At 51.7% G+C, this 17328-nt stretch overlaps 1 protein-coding gene across 4 annotated transcripts in view; it reads right to left on the bottom strand.

The window, feature by feature from the left end:
• Positions 1-14134, bottom strand: part of GPT2 (glutamic--pyruvic transaminase 2) — a 33609-nt gene extending 19475 nt beyond the window's left edge. The window contains exons 1-4 of one of the 4 annotated variants that reach the window (XM_057492676.1): positions 13905-14134; positions 12958-13221; positions 6100-6189; positions 3852-3960 (exon numbers count right to left, since the gene is read on the bottom strand). In XM_057492676.1, coding sequence (XP_057348659.1) covers positions 3852-3960; positions 6100-6189; positions 12958-13200 — 442 coding nt within the window. In that variant the 5' untranslated portion in view covers positions 13201-13221; positions 13905-14134. Of the gene's footprint in view, positions 1-3851; positions 3961-6099; positions 6190-12957; positions 13222-13449; positions 13616-13904 lie in introns of those variants that run through there. The other 3 variants (XM_057492675.1, XM_036927450.2, XM_057492677.1) reach the window with 3 other exon arrangements.
• Between the last annotated feature and the right edge of the window lie 3194 nt (positions 14135-17328).

Below are 17328 nucleotides of genomic sequence, written 5' to 3'. Positions count from 1 at the left end.
TACTGTTTTGAATTTTATACCATGTTTAAAAAAAACCAGCCTGTTCCTTCTAAGGCTACTGCTAAACAACCATCAGGAGGCATGATGGGGCTTCTCTGGGCCTCAGTGTGTCAGGTCCAGGCCCCACAACGAGGAGGTAGAAGGTTTGAGGTTCAGACTGAGAGATCCCCAGCTCTGCTGCAGCCTCTCTGACCCGCACTGGGCTCACCCTTCCCCTCTCACCACCTGTAAAATGGGGTTACTGGACCAGTTCTCTAAGGTTCAAGTGGCAAACATTAACATGTATTAAATTTGGGTGGTAGGTACAGGGATTTTGTTATATTATTTTGGGTACTCTCATGCATTTGAAATGTTTTCTAAATTAAAAAGTAGGAGGTAAAAAAACCGGTGTTAGAGAAGCCTTCTTCAACTGGGTGACTGACTTGATTTTTCTGAGCTCCCATGCCCAGAAACCCTCTAACTGCTCCTTATTTCCCTCTGCCTTCTTTCAATGCCCTTCCCTCCAGAGGCCTAGCCATTCCCACACCACGCAAGCTTCCTTCTTTCTGCCTCTTGGTCACCTGCTCAGGCCTTCACCCACTGGCAAACTCTCTGCTCCTGCAGGCCAAGGCCTTCTACTCTTTTCCTTTACATCTTCTGTGATGCTCCAAACCATAATTATCCTTCAAAGTTCAGATCTAGTTTCTCTCCAGGAGGCTTGTCCTAAAGATACTGCTCCACCCACAGACTCTCCTTGCCCTATAATTTCTCCAATTACTGTGTTTTATACAGATGAAACCCTGCCTCTCTTTGTTGGCTGTAAGCTCCCTGAGAGCAGGGACCATTACCTACTTCTTCTGTGCATCTCTGCTAGTGCCCCTATCCCCCTGCCAGGCCCCAAACCACCCCACCCCTACTTAGGACCCACTGTTACAGTAGGTAGACAGCCAGAGAAGAGGAGGGAGGAGGTTGGGGTTTTGGGCCAGTGTTTACATTGGTAAGTGCTTCTTTATATTCTAAACATTTTGTGTAAACTGTTCTCATCGTACATGAGGAGTGACCATGTAGACAAGACCTGGTGGCAAAACTGACTGGTTCCAACATGGAGGAGCGGCCCCTGATCTCACCCCAAAGTACACCATATGCTGATTCGCACGCGAAAAGACACACCCCTTGGTGCCACAACAGTTCCCAGGCTGATCATCTAAGGACAAAAAGAGGGCATCACCCTATTTGCCTGGAAATCCCCCCCACCAATTCTGAGAAAACTCCACCCATCCAGATGAATATTCCACCCCCTGCTTAAACTCCAGCTATTAAGACCACAGAGCAGCACCCCTCTCCCCCACCTCCCAATCTCTGGAGCAGGCCTGCACTCCCTTCCTTGAGTGTGTGCTTGTGCCTTGTTAGACTACTCTCGGCTTGTACCTGCACCACCTGCTCATGAATTCTCTTTCCATCAGAGCCAAGGAGATCTCCCCGGCTTCGACTGCCTGACACCACCACCATCCTGCAACGATGGCAACCCCGCCCACAGTCTACAGACTGGCACCATCCCCACTTCCAACTCCTTAGCCTCACTGCGGACCCGCACCCAGACCCTTCACTTGCTTACACTCAGGTTCTGAAACCTCAGGGCCCCTGCGCACACCATTTCCTCTGTCTGCCTGTGTCTGCAGGCTCTCATACTCTTCCTACCCATAAATTTGAATGCCACCTTCTCCTTAAACCTCTCCTCTACACTAGACTCCCTGGTTGTAACCCCACAGCTCTCTGCTTTTTCTCCAAGAACTCATGAAAATCAGGGATATAGTTTGTGAATTCTTTTTGTTTCTCAAATAGTTTCTTGAACACAAACTCAACCTGAGTGCCTAGAGCAGTGCCTGGTACATGGCATGTACTTAGAGAGAGCTGGACAAGGGCCCACCCCACCAACCCCACCAGGTGCCTAGGTTCTACCTCAGTTCTACTAAAGAACCAGGACACAGCCTGAGAAATGAATCACTCACCAAACAGAAAATAAATGAAGCCCCAGTGAGAAGTCACTTTAAAGGGCATGATGAAAACACCGAGGTGAGTTCTAACACCTGTAAGTACTTAGTAATTCCCTCTTGGGTCAGGTGGTCCTGGGATATAGTGGCATTTTCCATTTCCTTTACTTCTCTGGGTGGATACTCAGGTTGCCCAAGACTTAACTAAGAGCACCACCCACCACTGTGGCCTGCTGTGGGCCAGGACCATAATGCCCCGCCCCCTGCAGTGGGCAGAGATGGGAGTGACCCCTAGGTGTGGGGCTTCTTCAAAAGCCCAGGAGATTAATACAAATTATTCCTAGTTCAAGGATGAGGAGAGCACCTACCTCAACTGTCCTCCTCATGAGGTCCTTAGACTCTAGAGCTCAGTGCAAATCCCCAAAACCAACTGTCCTCTTGCTACACCTCAAGAGGACTCAATACAGATGAGGCCTCCCAACCCTAATTCCTAAGCCCTGGCTGACAGAAATGCATAAACTTGATGAGGTTAGTAGGAAGAACAAAGATGCCTCCCACATCCCCCCACATCCACAGCAGACCTGCAGAAGGCAAACCCCCTCCCCCACCTCTTGGCTGCAGCTTCCAGGAGCCTCAGGCCCACGGCCAAGGGGTCTTTCATGGCCTCTGAGAAGCACCTTTGTCCTCTGGGCTGTGCAGGGCACAGGAGGAAAGGAGCCTGGAGGCCAGGCCTCTGGGCCACTCTCCACCAGCTTGCGGTTTTGGCCTTGCCACACAAGGTGTCAGCCCACACCCCACCCAGACTGACAGGAAAGCAAAGGGTGTCTGGCCCCTTCCTGAGAGAGACACCACTAAGGACAGTGCCCAGACTCAGAAAGAGGGCTGGTGGGGTGACCACAGCCACTAAGGTTAAGTGCAGAGCTCTCCATAAAGGGACAGATCAGAAAAGGGGAGATGCAGGGAAATGACAGAGGCCCAGGCTGGCTGATCCCCCGCTGAGCAAGCCACAGGACTCCCTGTCCCACGTCCTGGAACATTCAGGCACATGTCCTAGAAAAGCTTTAAGAACAACTGTTCTCCTCAGAGCAGGGCAGCTGGATCCCCTGTGTAGGCACTGGACAAAGGAATGGGGCAAAAACAGAAAAATAAATGTGAGATGAGAACAAAGAGCCAGAGGCCCAGAGGCTAGAAGTCCATCTCAGCTGGGAAGGGAGGGAGAATATTATATTCACATGTACAGGGGCCAAATTCCAGGGCCTCCTGCCATGGAGCCCTCTGGTGCTTCGTGACCTCTGTCCAATAGGAGGCAGATGGCTAGAAATGGACTCCCAGCAGAGAGGGGCAAATGCTGGAGTGACAGGAACACAGTAAGTGGAGGCGTGGGCAGCAAAAGGAAGGAGACCACCAGAAGGCAGCCAGAGCCATCTCACAGGGCTTCCCTTCACCAACAACTGACTACCACCTCCCAGACAATGCAGGGATGTGTAGGGTGCACAGCTGTGTGTTTGGAGCTGGGAGCCACAGAGAGGTGGGACGAAGCTGGGGTCTGAGCTTCCATTCAGCCTCCCATTACTGAGGCCAATTACTGGGTTTAACCTTCTGCGTGAAGGTCAGGTGTCCTGGCTCCCAGGTGTAAAACCAAAATCCTACCAAATGCAAGCTCTTGCACCTGAAGTGCCCAATCAACCAAAAAACATCAGCAAAGAGGCTAACAGAGTACGGACAAGAAGAGGAACACGACTCATTTACTCTGCACATCAGCCGCCCCACACACATTCACACTCCCACACATAACCCTCCATTTGGGGCCAGGGCCCAGGCCCATGCTGAGAACACAGGTTCATTTCATGCCCTTGGGGGCCTGGCAAGTTGGGGCCTTACCCAGGCTGTTCCCGCCACAAGCCTGTAGGATCCTCTGGGCTCGTTTCTTAGCATCTTCTGGGAAGCTGGGGCTGTCCAACAGGTTTGGATAGGTGCAGAGAGCCATCACCTGGAGGAACAGAGGCACGGGCTGGGTTCCCAGCACTCCCACGCTGGGGCCCCAGGACAGACATGCAGGGCCCTGGGCAGGAGATGGGATGAGGCCAACTCCAAGGGACAGTGCTGCAGCAGGCTTCTCCACGACGGCTCCAGCCTGTGAGAGCCTAGGGGTAGGTGGGGAAGAGGACACGGCTCTCTGCAGCAGAAGGAGAGATGGTGAGAGCTAGGGTACCCACCCCATAGCCTGGGCTTGGGACCCAATAGTGGGCTGCCAGAAGAGGACCGGGGAACAGAATGAGCCTGCTACTCAGCCCCCTGGCCCCAACTCTTCCATACAGGATAGCAGCTCACACACCCAAGGCCCCAAGAGCCAGGGGTCTTCTGAGCAGCTGCCCAGGACTGAGCAGGCAGTTGAATGCTAGCTGACGGGAGGACTGCACAGACTCACTTCCTACCTCACAGCCTGAGCTCCCTCCCCCTTGCCCTGGCCCCCCCCCCAACCCCGTTTTCACCATCACCCCCTTTCTGGGCCAGAACTGAAAACTGGATCAGCTTTCTCATCTCTGTAACAGAGAAAATCACTCTAACATCACAAATTAAGAGGATTAAGCAGGGAAATGTTTGCAAAAGTGCCAGTAAACCCAAGCTCACCAGGCAAGTCTAAACTGGCAGCTTAGGAGCAGTGCCAGGAGCACTGAGGAGTTTGGGGGCTCACAGCTCTGACACCAGCTCGGTGACTTTGGATGGACGCCAGTTTCTTGGAGCCTGGCTTTTCTTCATTTGCACAGTGGGCAGTGATCTGGCCTGCCCTCCTCCCAGGGGTCCATGTGAAGGTCAAAGGATATGTGCAAAGGCTGTAGGAAGCCAGCACCAGGTGGGAGAGGCTGGGCCTGCCACAGACAGCAGCAGGACTGGATTTGGGAATGTCAGCCAGCCAGAAAAGGCTGAGGCAACAGGCACCTGTTCATGCCCACAGCCCTAGGCACATGTGCAGAGCCTCTGTCTCCCACAGCTGTGTGCTTCCAGGACAACCAAGGCCCTTCTGACCTCCTCCCGAATCCACTTCCCTGGCAGAGCTGCTGTTTGGTCTGATCCATTTCCCTATCCTGGGTCCAACTTGGGCCGCTGACATGCTCATGAGGTCAACAGCAGTGGTCATGGGAGGGAGGTGCAGGGGGTCCTCAGATGGATGTCTGCCTCAGGTCTTCTCCCCCATACCTGTGTGAACCCCTCAGGGGCTGCAGGCTGGGGCCCTTCTGCCCAGCCACTGCAGCAGGAGACACAGGCAGGGAAAATGAGAGTGGAGTGTTCAGCACTCACTTCCCTGCCTGCCCAGCCCACAAACTTTAACCACACACAAGGATCATATTTTGCTCCAAAACAGGCTCCGGTTCTCTGGGAAAAAGCTTTCACCACAGCTGGTCTCCAGCCTCTGTTCAGAACATCCTGTAGCATTCTCCCACCCTGTTTTTCCCAGCCCACCAACCCCACAATTTTGGCCCATGTGGCATACTTGTTGGAGCTCAAACTAGAACAGACTTGCCCCTGGAGGTCTCGGGCATGAGCTGGGTCACATCAGCAGGGCAGCCAGGAGGGCAGCAGCTGACCACAGTCACCAACCCCCTACTGGGCTGGGCTGAGGCCTTTACACGCATCTCATGGAGGTCCCCGGTGATCCCAAGCAGTGCTCTGGTGATCTCCACTTGCCCCAAACCACCCAGCTGGGAAGTGGCACAACCAACCCTCAAACCTGTCAGGTGGCACTGGAAGCCACATGTGGACCCCCACACGCCACCTCCCAGCCCACTGAGCTTCCATCCCTCCCACCCGCCTCTCCAATGCCCTCAAGTCTGAACTCAGCATCTCAGACCATGCACTTGAAGGGCATCCCAGGGAGCCTCAGACACTAGAGCAACCCTGAAAGGGGTTTAGCAGTTTTAGGCGACTGAGGAGGCTGAGGGAGAGAATCAGAGGACAGCAGGCACTAGAGGAGGCTGCTTCTCTATACCAACTCTGAGGGATTCTGGAGCCTGCTGTATCCCAAGGGGGCTAGACAGGCAAGGAGGCAGAGGTGAGAGGAACTGGCTAGCCCCACCAGCCTCTGGTTCACTGCTCTCCCAGCAGCCTCTGCTCCCAAAGGCCAGCTCACCTGTCGAAGGAAGGTGATTGGCTGCTGGCCCATGGCCTGGGCATCCCCGATGTTGGCACGGATGACCTCAGTGAACGGCTTTTTGATACCCTGAGCAGAGAGAAGTGAACAGCTGGTTAGGGACTCTCCAACCCTGGATTCCAAAACCAAGCAATGCTCCCAGGATATTAATATGCAGCCCTATTTTGAGGTGTCAGGCATAGTGCCAAGCCCTTGACATATCTGGCCCCATTTAACCTTCACAACTACTCCTTGAGCAAGAACTAGTATTAATTCCATTTTACAGATGAAGAAATTGAGGCTTTGAAAGGCAAAGAAACTTGTACGAGGTCCCATAATTGATAAATACAAGTACTGGGATTTAAAGCCAGCCTCCAAGATCACCCTTCTTAAGCCTGTGCTCCACTGTCTCTCACCTTTCTAGAAGCCTGGAAGAGATTCCTAGGGCTGGAGAGCACCCCAAGGCAACTGCAGCTCCACAACCAGAGTCACTTAAGAGCCTATCTAAGAAGGCCCTGGAGCCAAAGCGGTGGGAGGGAAGCAGGGGTTAGCAGCAGAGGCCACCAACATCAGGGCAGGGATCCCACAACTCCCCAGCTCCCCACCTGCAAAGAGCCTAAGTAACTTGCCAGAGGCACTGCGGCCATCCTCCCCTCTAGAAGACCCCCATCAGCAGGGACCTTGGGGAGTTGTTCCCCTGCAACCTGGCTTTGCAGAATGAAGCATGTGGGCTGATTTTCATATTCTAAAAAGCCTCAAGGATGAAAAGAATGGCTGAACAGCTCAACTGATGCCACTGCCTGAGCACTGCGTTAGTACAGTAAAGAGGTCCCAGAGAGGAAGCGCTCCAAGGCCCTGACCACAGCATTACCAGGGAGGTAACTGAAGACACCTTGGTTGCTGCAAAGGAGAAAATGTGGTTCAGATGGAGGACTGTGGGGATCCGCAAAGGTGGGAATTCCACACAGCTCCCTGGTAAGCCAAGAATCAGCCACTGTTAACAATCAAAAGTGGGTTCAAGGACCTTGCAGGCATCTGAAAGGATTATCTGAGATGAAAGCTATGAAAGTGGGTGGCAGAGTACAAATACCATCATCTCACAAAGCGGGACCGGGAACAAGGCTGCAGGGGTCATGCAGGAGGAAGCAGCGGGTGGGCAAGGACATGGCAGTACTGAGGTGGCCTGGATGGAAGGCCTGTCCACCTTTCCATGTCAAGTTGTCCTTTCCCTAAAGGAACCTTAAATACAAATTTTAAAGACATAATTCTATGGTTTTCACACTTGTCTTTTTCTCATTTCATACCAAAAAAACTCCAGTAATTTTTCTCCCTTTTTAAATCAGTAATACAAACCTTAAGTAAAAGCCAATGGGCTTAAGAGATGAAAGCAGCTGCCAATAAGGTTTTCTGACCCTCCTTTGCTACCCCTAAGCCTCTACTGTAAGAAATTCTCCAGGGGCTTCTCCAGCAGGAGGCATAGGGGGCTGAGGAGGTGCCGCAGAAATGGCCCTGGACCTTCATAAACAGGGTCTGACAAGTCTCCAAAAGCTGTTTTAAGGAGGAAAAGAGTTCTTTTAATTCCTTTGTGTCCCTTAGTCAGGGCTGGCCAATATGGAAAGAGGTCCCTGGGGGCATGGAGAAGCAGCCAAATGTCCTAAAGACCTAGGTGGGGAGAGGGAGTGCCACCCACTGCTCTGGGTGAGGCCAGGGTGAGAGCAGGCGCCCTGGTGATAGGCTTGTGGCCTCAGGGTTCATCCTACAGGCGGGAGCCAAGAAGGCTGGGGATGAGTGAGCAACCCAAGCTACTGTGTGCAAAGGTGAGGGCCTGACCCATCCACTGGCATTGGTCTGGGCTCCTGGCACAGGACCCTCTGTCAGCCTGATTGAATGGCTCCCCCAGGCCTGGCTGGCTGAACACAGGTGATTTCCATGGTGTACAGTCCATTCTTTGGTAGGGAGTAAATCTGTCACAGGGGAGGGCTGGGAACCAACACACAGCTACGGATCCTCAGCCAGCCCACTGCAGGGAGAGAATAATGCCTGGAACTGGGCCCTGGATGTTCCCCTCCTGTGCCCTCCCCTTTCACTGGTTCAATCACTTCAGGGCCTGCCGACAAGGGCCCTGGGAACAGTGAGGATCTCCTTCCTTGTGTCTGGGTGCCTCCAGATCTGATACTTTCTATGATAGATAAGCTGGGGGAGGGAAATTGGCTCCCTTGAATAGGCAGGGAACCAACCTGCCCAGCCAAGGGCCACCACAGAGAAAAAGCTTCTGGGAAGACTCCTGCGTCTAGGCACTCAAGGTCTACATGGGTTGGGAAATATAAAGAAGCCAAGAGCAGACTCCCGCCCAGAGTGACTTGTCCAGGCCTGGCAGGCACACTTCATGGTGACCTTGCCTCAGCATTGCCCCCAGAAGCTAGCCAGGTCAGTACATAGCATCCTAGTTCCCTCTCAAAGCAACCTAGAGCCCACTTGTCTAACCCATCCATGCACAACCCACCCAGAGCTGTCTCTCCTCGTGGGGCACTAAGATGAGGTCCTGCTCAGGACCTCCCACCATTCGGCTCAAGGCAACATCAGAGGAGTAGGCCCCAGGCTCTGGGGGCAGTGCATTTCAGAGGGTGTTAGTGAGGAGAACTGTCCTTCCCAGCACACAGGCCTAGCATTACCATGAGAACCATGGGGAACATCTATGACTCTAATAGGCATAAGGCCATCTCCTACACGCAAGGAATGGCTCCCATCACTTCATGTGGCATGTGGACAGAAAGTCTTGGAAGGACAAGTGTTAAGTCATGTGGACAGTTACTTCCTAGAGAACCTCCTCCTCATTCAACAGATACTTATGGATCACCTGTTCCTCACAACAGGAGAGGCCACTACCCTTGGAGCCTCGGGCTGGTGAAGAATAAGAAATGGGAGGTGGAAGGGAGAGAGGGCGAGGCAGTCCCCAGGCCAGGAAAACCATATGAAAAGCCCCTGGACTGAGAGGACTGGGACTGGCAGGAAGTCCTACAGAGCTCTGTAAGGAGGTCCCAGGGACAGACTGGCTCTCTCTGAGGCCCCTGAAAACAGGTGCATTTCACAGCTGTGGACATGAGGCTCAGCACAGGCACTGGCCCCCACCATTATGGAAAAACAAGCAAAGCTGGAAGAAATGAGCCAAAGCCACACACGCCCATGATTAAGAGCTTAGGTGGGCCCCCCAAGGGCTGCTTCCTGCCCATCAAAGCAGGAAGGCTGGCCGTAGGCTCCCAAACTCTTGGGGGTCTGTGGGAGGGTCAACCTTAGAAGCTGAGATTTGCAAGGCAGAAGCAGAGATGGAAACTGAATGAGTTCCATGCAGGATAACTCATGACAGCAAGGCTGAGACCCAGGCAGGAGCCCCATACCCCACAGAGCACATTCGCAGACCCAGAGAGACTAAGGAGGAAAGAAAGGGAAGAGGGGCCATCGACACTTCATCCCAAGCATCTCTCATCAGCTTGAGAACAAAAACTCTTAGGAGTTCTAACTGGCTTCTAGCTGTTCAAATCCTCACCACTAACATCCCAAACTAGTCTTTAGAAGAAATGAATTGGCCCCACTCTTCAGAGGAATAAACTGAGGCCAAGTGCTCTGAATGATTTCTCTGAGACACACAGCACAAAAAGCAAAACCCAAGCGCAGGCCTCACGGTGACCTGGGCAGGGTGGGCAGGTTTGTCCCACTGGAAGCCTACATGACATATTTCTTTATTTTAAAGTAGCATCTAAACTCTCAATTAAATAACCAATAAGACCTGTACTTGGCACATTTAGGGTTTCTATTCATGGTTCTCAGCTGACTATTACAGTTTATCAGAGCCCCCTCCGTTCTCATCTGTATCTAGATGCAGCACACACCGAGGGTAACAGTGCTAGTCAATTCTTCCCTCTATGAATGTTCTGCCCCGACTGTATGTACTTTTATAAACAGAAGTAAAGCCACCCATCTCCACTTGTGCCAACCTCCTCCCCTCCCCCAGCAAGGCAAAGGAAAAAGAAATAGGTTGAGGAAGAACTGACAGATCTTTTCAAAACTTCTGCTAATTGCAGCTTATTTTTACTTGCTGCTCCCAGTTAAAACCAGGATCTTAAAAGCTGCTAAAAGAAGCTTCTCTCCCTTGGAGCTGCTGTCAGGGAGAAACAGGGCCTCCCTGAGAGCACACAGACCAAGCTAGACAAGAATGGCCTCTTTCATACCCAACCTCCCTCCTCCTTCAGGCTTTCCTGAGCATTCTCCATTTCTATCACAGGACAGGACCTGCCCGACAAGCCACCCCAAAGTTAAACACCAGAGCTATGTGTTCAGCCAAACAGCCAGCACTGTTTGCAGAGCATCTGGTGAAATGATTCCATAAGGCAGCATAAATGCCTTGGGAGCACTGCGGGCCATCTCAGGTTCTGCAGGACACCTTCAGATGGACAAGGAGGTACGAAGGGCAGGGGTAAACCCTGGGCCTATCAGGCCACTTCGCTCCTTTTATAGAGGGAGGAAACCTAAGCCCAGAAAGAATATGAGATTCACCCCAAGCTACCCTATGCCCTACAAATCCTTGCCTATCCCATCTCTAGCCAAATCACTTTATAAAAGAAGTCCAGTTTTGATCACTACAGTTCAAATAGAGATAGAAAAACTTAAGATGTGCAAAGACAAGGAAAGGAAGGAAGGTAGAAGGAGGAAGAAGGAAAAGAAATGACTGGGAAAATGTGGCTGTCTCAGAAAGGGTACTGTTTAAGCTAGCAAAGTGGAGAGAGGCTGTCTCCCAAGCCTGAAATATTTAAGCGAGGCTGTATCTCCAGCACCCAGAGCTGGGCAACTGAGTCTCATTTTACTCAGGGGTAGGCACGGGATTATGGGGCATCTGCCCCATAGGGTATTTCCAGCCAAAACGACCAAGAAATTTGTCCTCCTCGATCATCGAACCACACCCTGTTGGAAACCCTTCCTGGTTCCCTACTTCACACCAAAACTTTGCACCATAAAGTCCTGATGCCTGCACACACGATTCCCTACTTGCCATCTCATTCACCTCCCATATGCGTCTGCCAAACAGTGCTCTCCCAACAGCAGCAATCAATCACCTTCCCCAAATGTCCAGAATTTCCCTACCTTCTGTCTTTGCTCACAGCCCTGCTCCCACCTGGAAAGCTTTCACATTTTTCTCTGCCTGTTAAAAAAAAAATCCCACCAATCCTTAAAGAACTGGGAGAGGAGAGGCTCAGGCCCAGAGAACGATAAGGCAGTTAGCTCCCTCAAGACAAAGATTCGTTCCTTTCTGTCCCAATCATCCTCTTGGAGCCCCCACCCAATGTGCTATTTAGCAAAAGGTAGAGATAATCCTTATTATGGAACCCCTACCAGCTCTAGAACAAGAGAAACCAGTTGTAAAGTGATAAACTAGGAACAATTTAATCTCAGATTTGTTTTGACAGGGAGCCTGCTGTCTCATAGAAGGCCAGCTCCAGTCTGGGAGTAGAGCAGCAAAAACCCATTTTCTGCCCCCAGCCCAACACTGGGCCAAGGAGGCACAGAAACCAAGCCTTCTGCAGGCTAGGCTTTAAACCTAGCCCTGCAAGTAGTCAGAGGGAGACACTGGACTCTGACTTGTCCAGCTCACTAATTTGAGTCAGCAGAACTGGGTGTTCCAACAAGGTGTCAGCAGGCCATGAGTTCACCAAACCCCTCAAGTCCCCATGGGAATGGGGGCCAAGTGTATGGTCCCACCGTGGCTTCCTCCCATGCATTCAAAGAACACTAAATGACCAGCTTGCTCCCAAGACTTTCAATTGTGATGCCTCTGAGAGCAAGATCAAGGAATCCTTCTCCCACCCCCATTCTGGGTTATAACTATCGTGAGCAAGCAGCTGGGGGACTATTTCATCATTTCTTACAAATCTTAGCAGTGTTTACTTTCTTTAATATTACCCTTCTGGACTCCACCACCTGAATTCCACCCAGATTAGAACTCTGGTTTGCTACAGGGGCATGTTTTCCATTCACCCCAGTCACCCTTGTAACAGGGAGGCAGAAAGCACTCCTGGGTGTGTGGTCATTTTACACACAGCTGTGAACTCAGCTAGCAGGAGACCAATATGCACTTAGCCCAGGGCCATCCTACCAAAGCCCGAGACTCTGACTACCCACTGGGATGACTGTGTCCTCACAAAACAATATATGGCTAAAAGTCAAAGTTCCAGAGGGGGCCTAAAGGAAGGAATTGTGCAGGACCCTCCTCCACACCCCAGCTCTTGTACAGCAGTCATTACCCGCAGAATGACCCAAAAGTTTTAGGAGGGTTAAAAGCTTCGGGAACAAATCCCAGTCTCCTCAGAGCCTTCCTATCTCCCGTCCTTCCTAACATGACTTCCCACCACTCCCATCCCACACCCCCATTCCACTGCTGCTCCATTTTACTTTCTTCAGAGCACTTACTCACTATTTGAAATTCTCTTGTTTCTTTACTGCTTGTTGTTAGCACCCCCTTCCTCCCCACCCCCCACCGCAATAGATCTTGGTTCCACTTGGGTAGGACAGCTACACAACGCACAGCGCCTGGCACTACGGGCCACTGACTTATAATTGATGAATTCAATTCAACAAGTGAATCGCATTTGAGGGCCTAACTTTGTGCCAGCTGCTGGGGACTAGTGGGTGAAGCGATGGGAGGGCATTCCCTTGTGTTAGCCAAGCTTGGCCGAATCAAAGAGCTGGCCACCAGAGTGGGAGGACGTCTAGCGGACGGACCCTAGCAGCGGACAGCTGCTACTTTTCACGTCGGCGCCCCTAGTCTCCCCGGGCCCCCTGCCCCGCGGGCCCAGCGCCCGCGCTCACCCGCTGCAGCTCTAGCTCTATCTCGCCAGCCTTGAGCACGATGGGTCCCCGCACCGCGTACTCCACAGCCTTCACCTGAGGGTTCATGGACTCCAGCGTAAGGATACGCTCGCGTCGGCTCCGCTCGGGCCGCACCTTGAGCACGGCCGAGGCCTCGGCGGCCGCAGTGCTCTGACTACGGCCCCAGGGGCCCGGTGTCCGGGGGCAGCAGCCCCGCCGGACCAGCGCCGCCGCACGCTGCATCGCGCACCGGCCCAGACAAACCTTGGCACAAAAAGAGAAAAAAAACACACGTCGCGCACAGCCCAAGGCGGCACCCGTCCCCCCAACCCCAAACCCAGCCAAGGGCTCTTTCAGCGAGAGATGCCAGCCTGGCTCGGGGCTGGGTGCCCATCCCCCGGGGTCTCGGCCCCTCCACCGCGCCACTGCAGAGCCCACGCACTGCACACCAGGTTTTGCAAAGGCTGTGCCCAATGCATGCATGCAACGTGCCTATCGCCTCCTGGCCACCCCTCGCCGCACCCCGCTAGCGCGCGTTCCTGAAGCTACTCCGGGGTTCCTGCGCCGGCAGCTGCATCCCAGCACCCGGCGCCCGCACCGCCCGGCCCCCTGCGCTTGCACACCCACTGCCGGTGAGTCCGCCCCGGACCCGCCCGCTGGCTCCTGGGCCTTGTAGTTCCAAGGCCGTTTCTAGAGTAGCTGTGGTGAACTGGCCGAACTACAAATCCCTTAGTGCCCTTCGGGGACCGGCAGGAGGCGGGAGCCAACGCCTGGCCCAGCCAAAGGCTGGGCGGGCTCTTTGTCCACTTAGAGGGAATGGAGAGCCGGGCGGGGGCCGCGCAGGGGCTGTTCGTTAAACCTATGCTAGTTTAGAACTATTTGCAGCTTCTCCCTGGAAGCGCATCCCTGCCTTCTCTCACACCCCACCCAATTCTCGGCCCCAACACCTTCAAAGACGCAAGCTGACAGATGGTGCAGTCCTCGCCCAGAGTTTCATCATCCAGAGCACGACGGTGGCAGCTGCCGCTCCACGGGTACTGGTAGGAAGTGGAGGTCGGGAGTTTGGGCCTTGACTGCCACTCTGAACGGAGACCTGCTGTGGGGAAGTTGGAGTTCCTATGGCCAGGATTCTCACTGAACTTAAACCACCTGATGATGTAACTGGCCTGTTGCTAGGCTACCGCTTCCACACCTTTAGGCCATAAGCTATTATTGCGGCTATATAGAGAGCTCCGCCCAGGGTTCTGAGATGAGGCAGAGACGCTCGTGCTCGACCTACCGCTGGGAGAACAAGCCCGGTAATAAACCCTTTCACCCCAAAGAACGTTTTGCTGTCAATTTTTTTGGTCACATTGAATCCATAGCGAACTTGCCCAGGGCTAAAACCTATTGGCAAGACCCTTGCCTACAGTATCTAAGGGTTTTTGTGAGATCGAAGGGCCAGCACCTGGCCTGTACCATGTAGCCAGCCTTTCCTGACCCCTGCATCAGAAGCCTTCCCCCACCTGCATTACCTCTTTTTATTTCCTCCCAAGCATTTGAAATTCTGTTGTTTAGTTTTTACTGGCTTGGGGTCTGCCTCCCCCATTAACCTTGTAAGTTCCAGAAGGGCAGGGGCAGCTTTTTTCTTGTTCATAGTATTCACAGCAGTTCTAAGTGTTCCCAACACATAGGCATTCAGTATATATTGATTGAAGAATGAGTGCTCAGCACAGGGTAGCTATTATTTTTGGCAAAGGTGTCTCCAGGCAAAGCCATTCTTGGCTCACCCAGAGCACGTGCAGGACAAGAGTAGGGATAAAAGACACAGGGTCTGAAATACTAAAATCCACAGAGAGGATGTGGGGGAAGTCATTCCCCTTTGTGGGCCTCGGATTCTGTATCTGAAAAATAAATTGAATTAAATGACCTCTAAGGTCCCTTCCCATCTTGGAAACTCTGTCTAGGTATTTCAGGCAGAAAAACAGCACAGAGCTCCCTCACACCAACAAACACAAACTCACATTAGATTTGTTAAAGTAGGGGGCAGGAGGCAATTAAAACGCAATTGTGTAGGGAAAAAGGTACAAGAAAATCTGGGTTTGAGTATAGGTGCATAAGTATTTGCCCCTGGCTGATTTTGAGTATTTACTTAGTCTTTGTAAGCCTAGTTTCCCTATCTGTGAAATAGGGTAACACACCTACCTCATGGGGATGTGGGGAAAGTTCAGTGAGGTAACTCTAAAAGCCAAGAGTTTGGAACCTTGTCATGAGAATGTCATGTACTTTGATTAAATTATCAGTAAAGAGGAAGGGGTGATGGAGAGAGCAACAGATCTCTCCGAGTAATCCCAAATTAGGACTGTTAACCAGCTTGGCCCAACAATTCCTAGTTGTTTTGGCTTCTCAACGCTGGTTCCACCCCTACCACTTGTACCTTCCCACTTTGTCTCAATGGCCAGGTATTCAGTCCCCAGGTAAAAGACTCTTTCCCAAAGAATCCACTGCCTTCAAGGACATATTCTCACCTGCTCTGCCAAGTTGGAGAGACATACACCAACACATTCCCCTCTACTTCCAAACCCTCTAAACCTTAACCTACCTGTGATGTAAACACAGTTCCTCACTGTCCATCCAAGGGTCAGTGTACTTCCTGGTGTCTCCACCCCTGATCAGAAGGGGCAGGGTTGCTGGGAGGGAGGGCAGGGTTAGAGAGGTGAGCACAAATCCATTTACACAAGTGGGAAAAACAATACCCAGTACACAGCCCATCTACGTAGGCTCCCATGTAATCATTGTAGAAAACAAGTTAGTGACCCAAATATGTCCTCTCCCAACCTGTCATACTGTGTGAGAACAAGGCTCCCTTGCTTTCTCGTGAACCACACTTTATAATTTGCAAAGCACTTTCTTGCCTGAGAGAGAAAAAGCACCCTTTAACAGGATAGACATTGATAAAGTAGAAGGAACAAATGCAACTCCCATGTTACAGATGAGGCTCAGAGATATTAAGTGACTTGTTCAGGTATGGCATAATTAAGTGTAGAGCAGGAACTGTGATTCCTCACCTAGTGCTACAGGCCATACATGTAGGGACCAGACTTGTAAACTGATACTTGAGTTGCGTTGCAATGCAATGGCCCTTAACAGGCTTTGTGGTGATGGTTGTGGTGATGGTGATGTAGTAAGAGTGTGAACCTTCCTTTTATTTTGCCCTCAAAGACCAGATTGGGGTGGGGCAGGAGTAGGCTTCTAAATATTAAAAATACAATTTGTTTGCAATGATCATGAATGCCATCCCTTTGAGCTGGATGAGAGCTTGAAATACTCAGCAAGCTCTTGATGACCCATACAGTTGGGAGAATCATGTTTGCAAGACATGTCACCAGTCTAAATTCCTTAACTTGGCAAGTTTCTACAGGGTACCTACCATGTACCAGGTATTAGGCTGAACTCTGGGACTACAGTGAGTCACACAGATGGTCCTTGCCTGCACAGACCATATGGTTTCTTAGGTAAGGCAGAAATCAATTAGATAACCACACACACAAACACATGATTACAAACTGATAACAGCTGGACAGAAAAATTAAGAGTTTTATGAGTTTTGCTTACAGCCCAGAGGGCTGAGCAAAAGTTTTTCAGAGAAGTGGAATGTGAGCAGCCCCTAAGCCTGGTAGAAGGAGGAGCAATACTGGTGGGTATGGTAGATGCAGAGATGTGCCCTCACTCTTCAAAGGAGAACTTGCCTTCCACCAAGGCATGTGACAGCAGCCAGCCTCCACCTGTCAGTGCCCTCAAGGTCTGCCTCACATGCACAGATCTGTCTTGCTCACAGTGACTGTCCTGCCCTAACTGGAGGAGCCTGCACCCAGTGACCTAGCAATACTCAGAATGTGTCTGCTCAAGGGCTTTCCCACCAGGCTGGCTGAGGCTTTGGCAGGCCTGCATCACAACTTTTCTTGCTCTGTCCTACCCTTTTTCCTCTCACTCTCTCTTACAGCAGTGGATCCCTAATATCCGTCTTGCCCATCACACTCACTCAGTGTCAGTGGTGAGGTGACAGCATCCCAGCCTGGGATGCTACAGAGCTTCATGGAGGGCAGAGGAGCTCCAAGAAGGCTAGGGTGCCTGCAGGGCCGACTGTGAGGGAGGGGCATGGCTGGAAGATGGGTCAGAGGTGAGTGGTGTTAGGACAGGCAGGCCAGGTCCTGACTGGAACAATTCCAGTTTTCATCCTAGGAATAGTTAGGACAGAGTTTCAGTTTGGGATGATGATAAAGTTCTAGAGATGGATGGTGGTGATCATTCTACAACAATGTAAATGTACTTGATACCACTAAATTGTGCACCTAAAAACGCTGAAAATGGCAAATTTTATGTTATATATAT

This window comes from Manis pentadactyla, chromosome 15 (genome assembly GCF_030020395.1).
Source record: "Manis pentadactyla isolate mManPen7 chromosome 15, mManPen7.hap1, whole genome shotgun sequence".
NCBI classification, from domain to species: Eukaryota; Metazoa; Chordata; class Mammalia; order Pholidota; family Manidae; genus Manis; species Manis pentadactyla.
The sequence above is the reverse complement of the archived record's forward strand: the minus strand, read 5'-3'. Positions and strand labels throughout refer to the sequence as shown.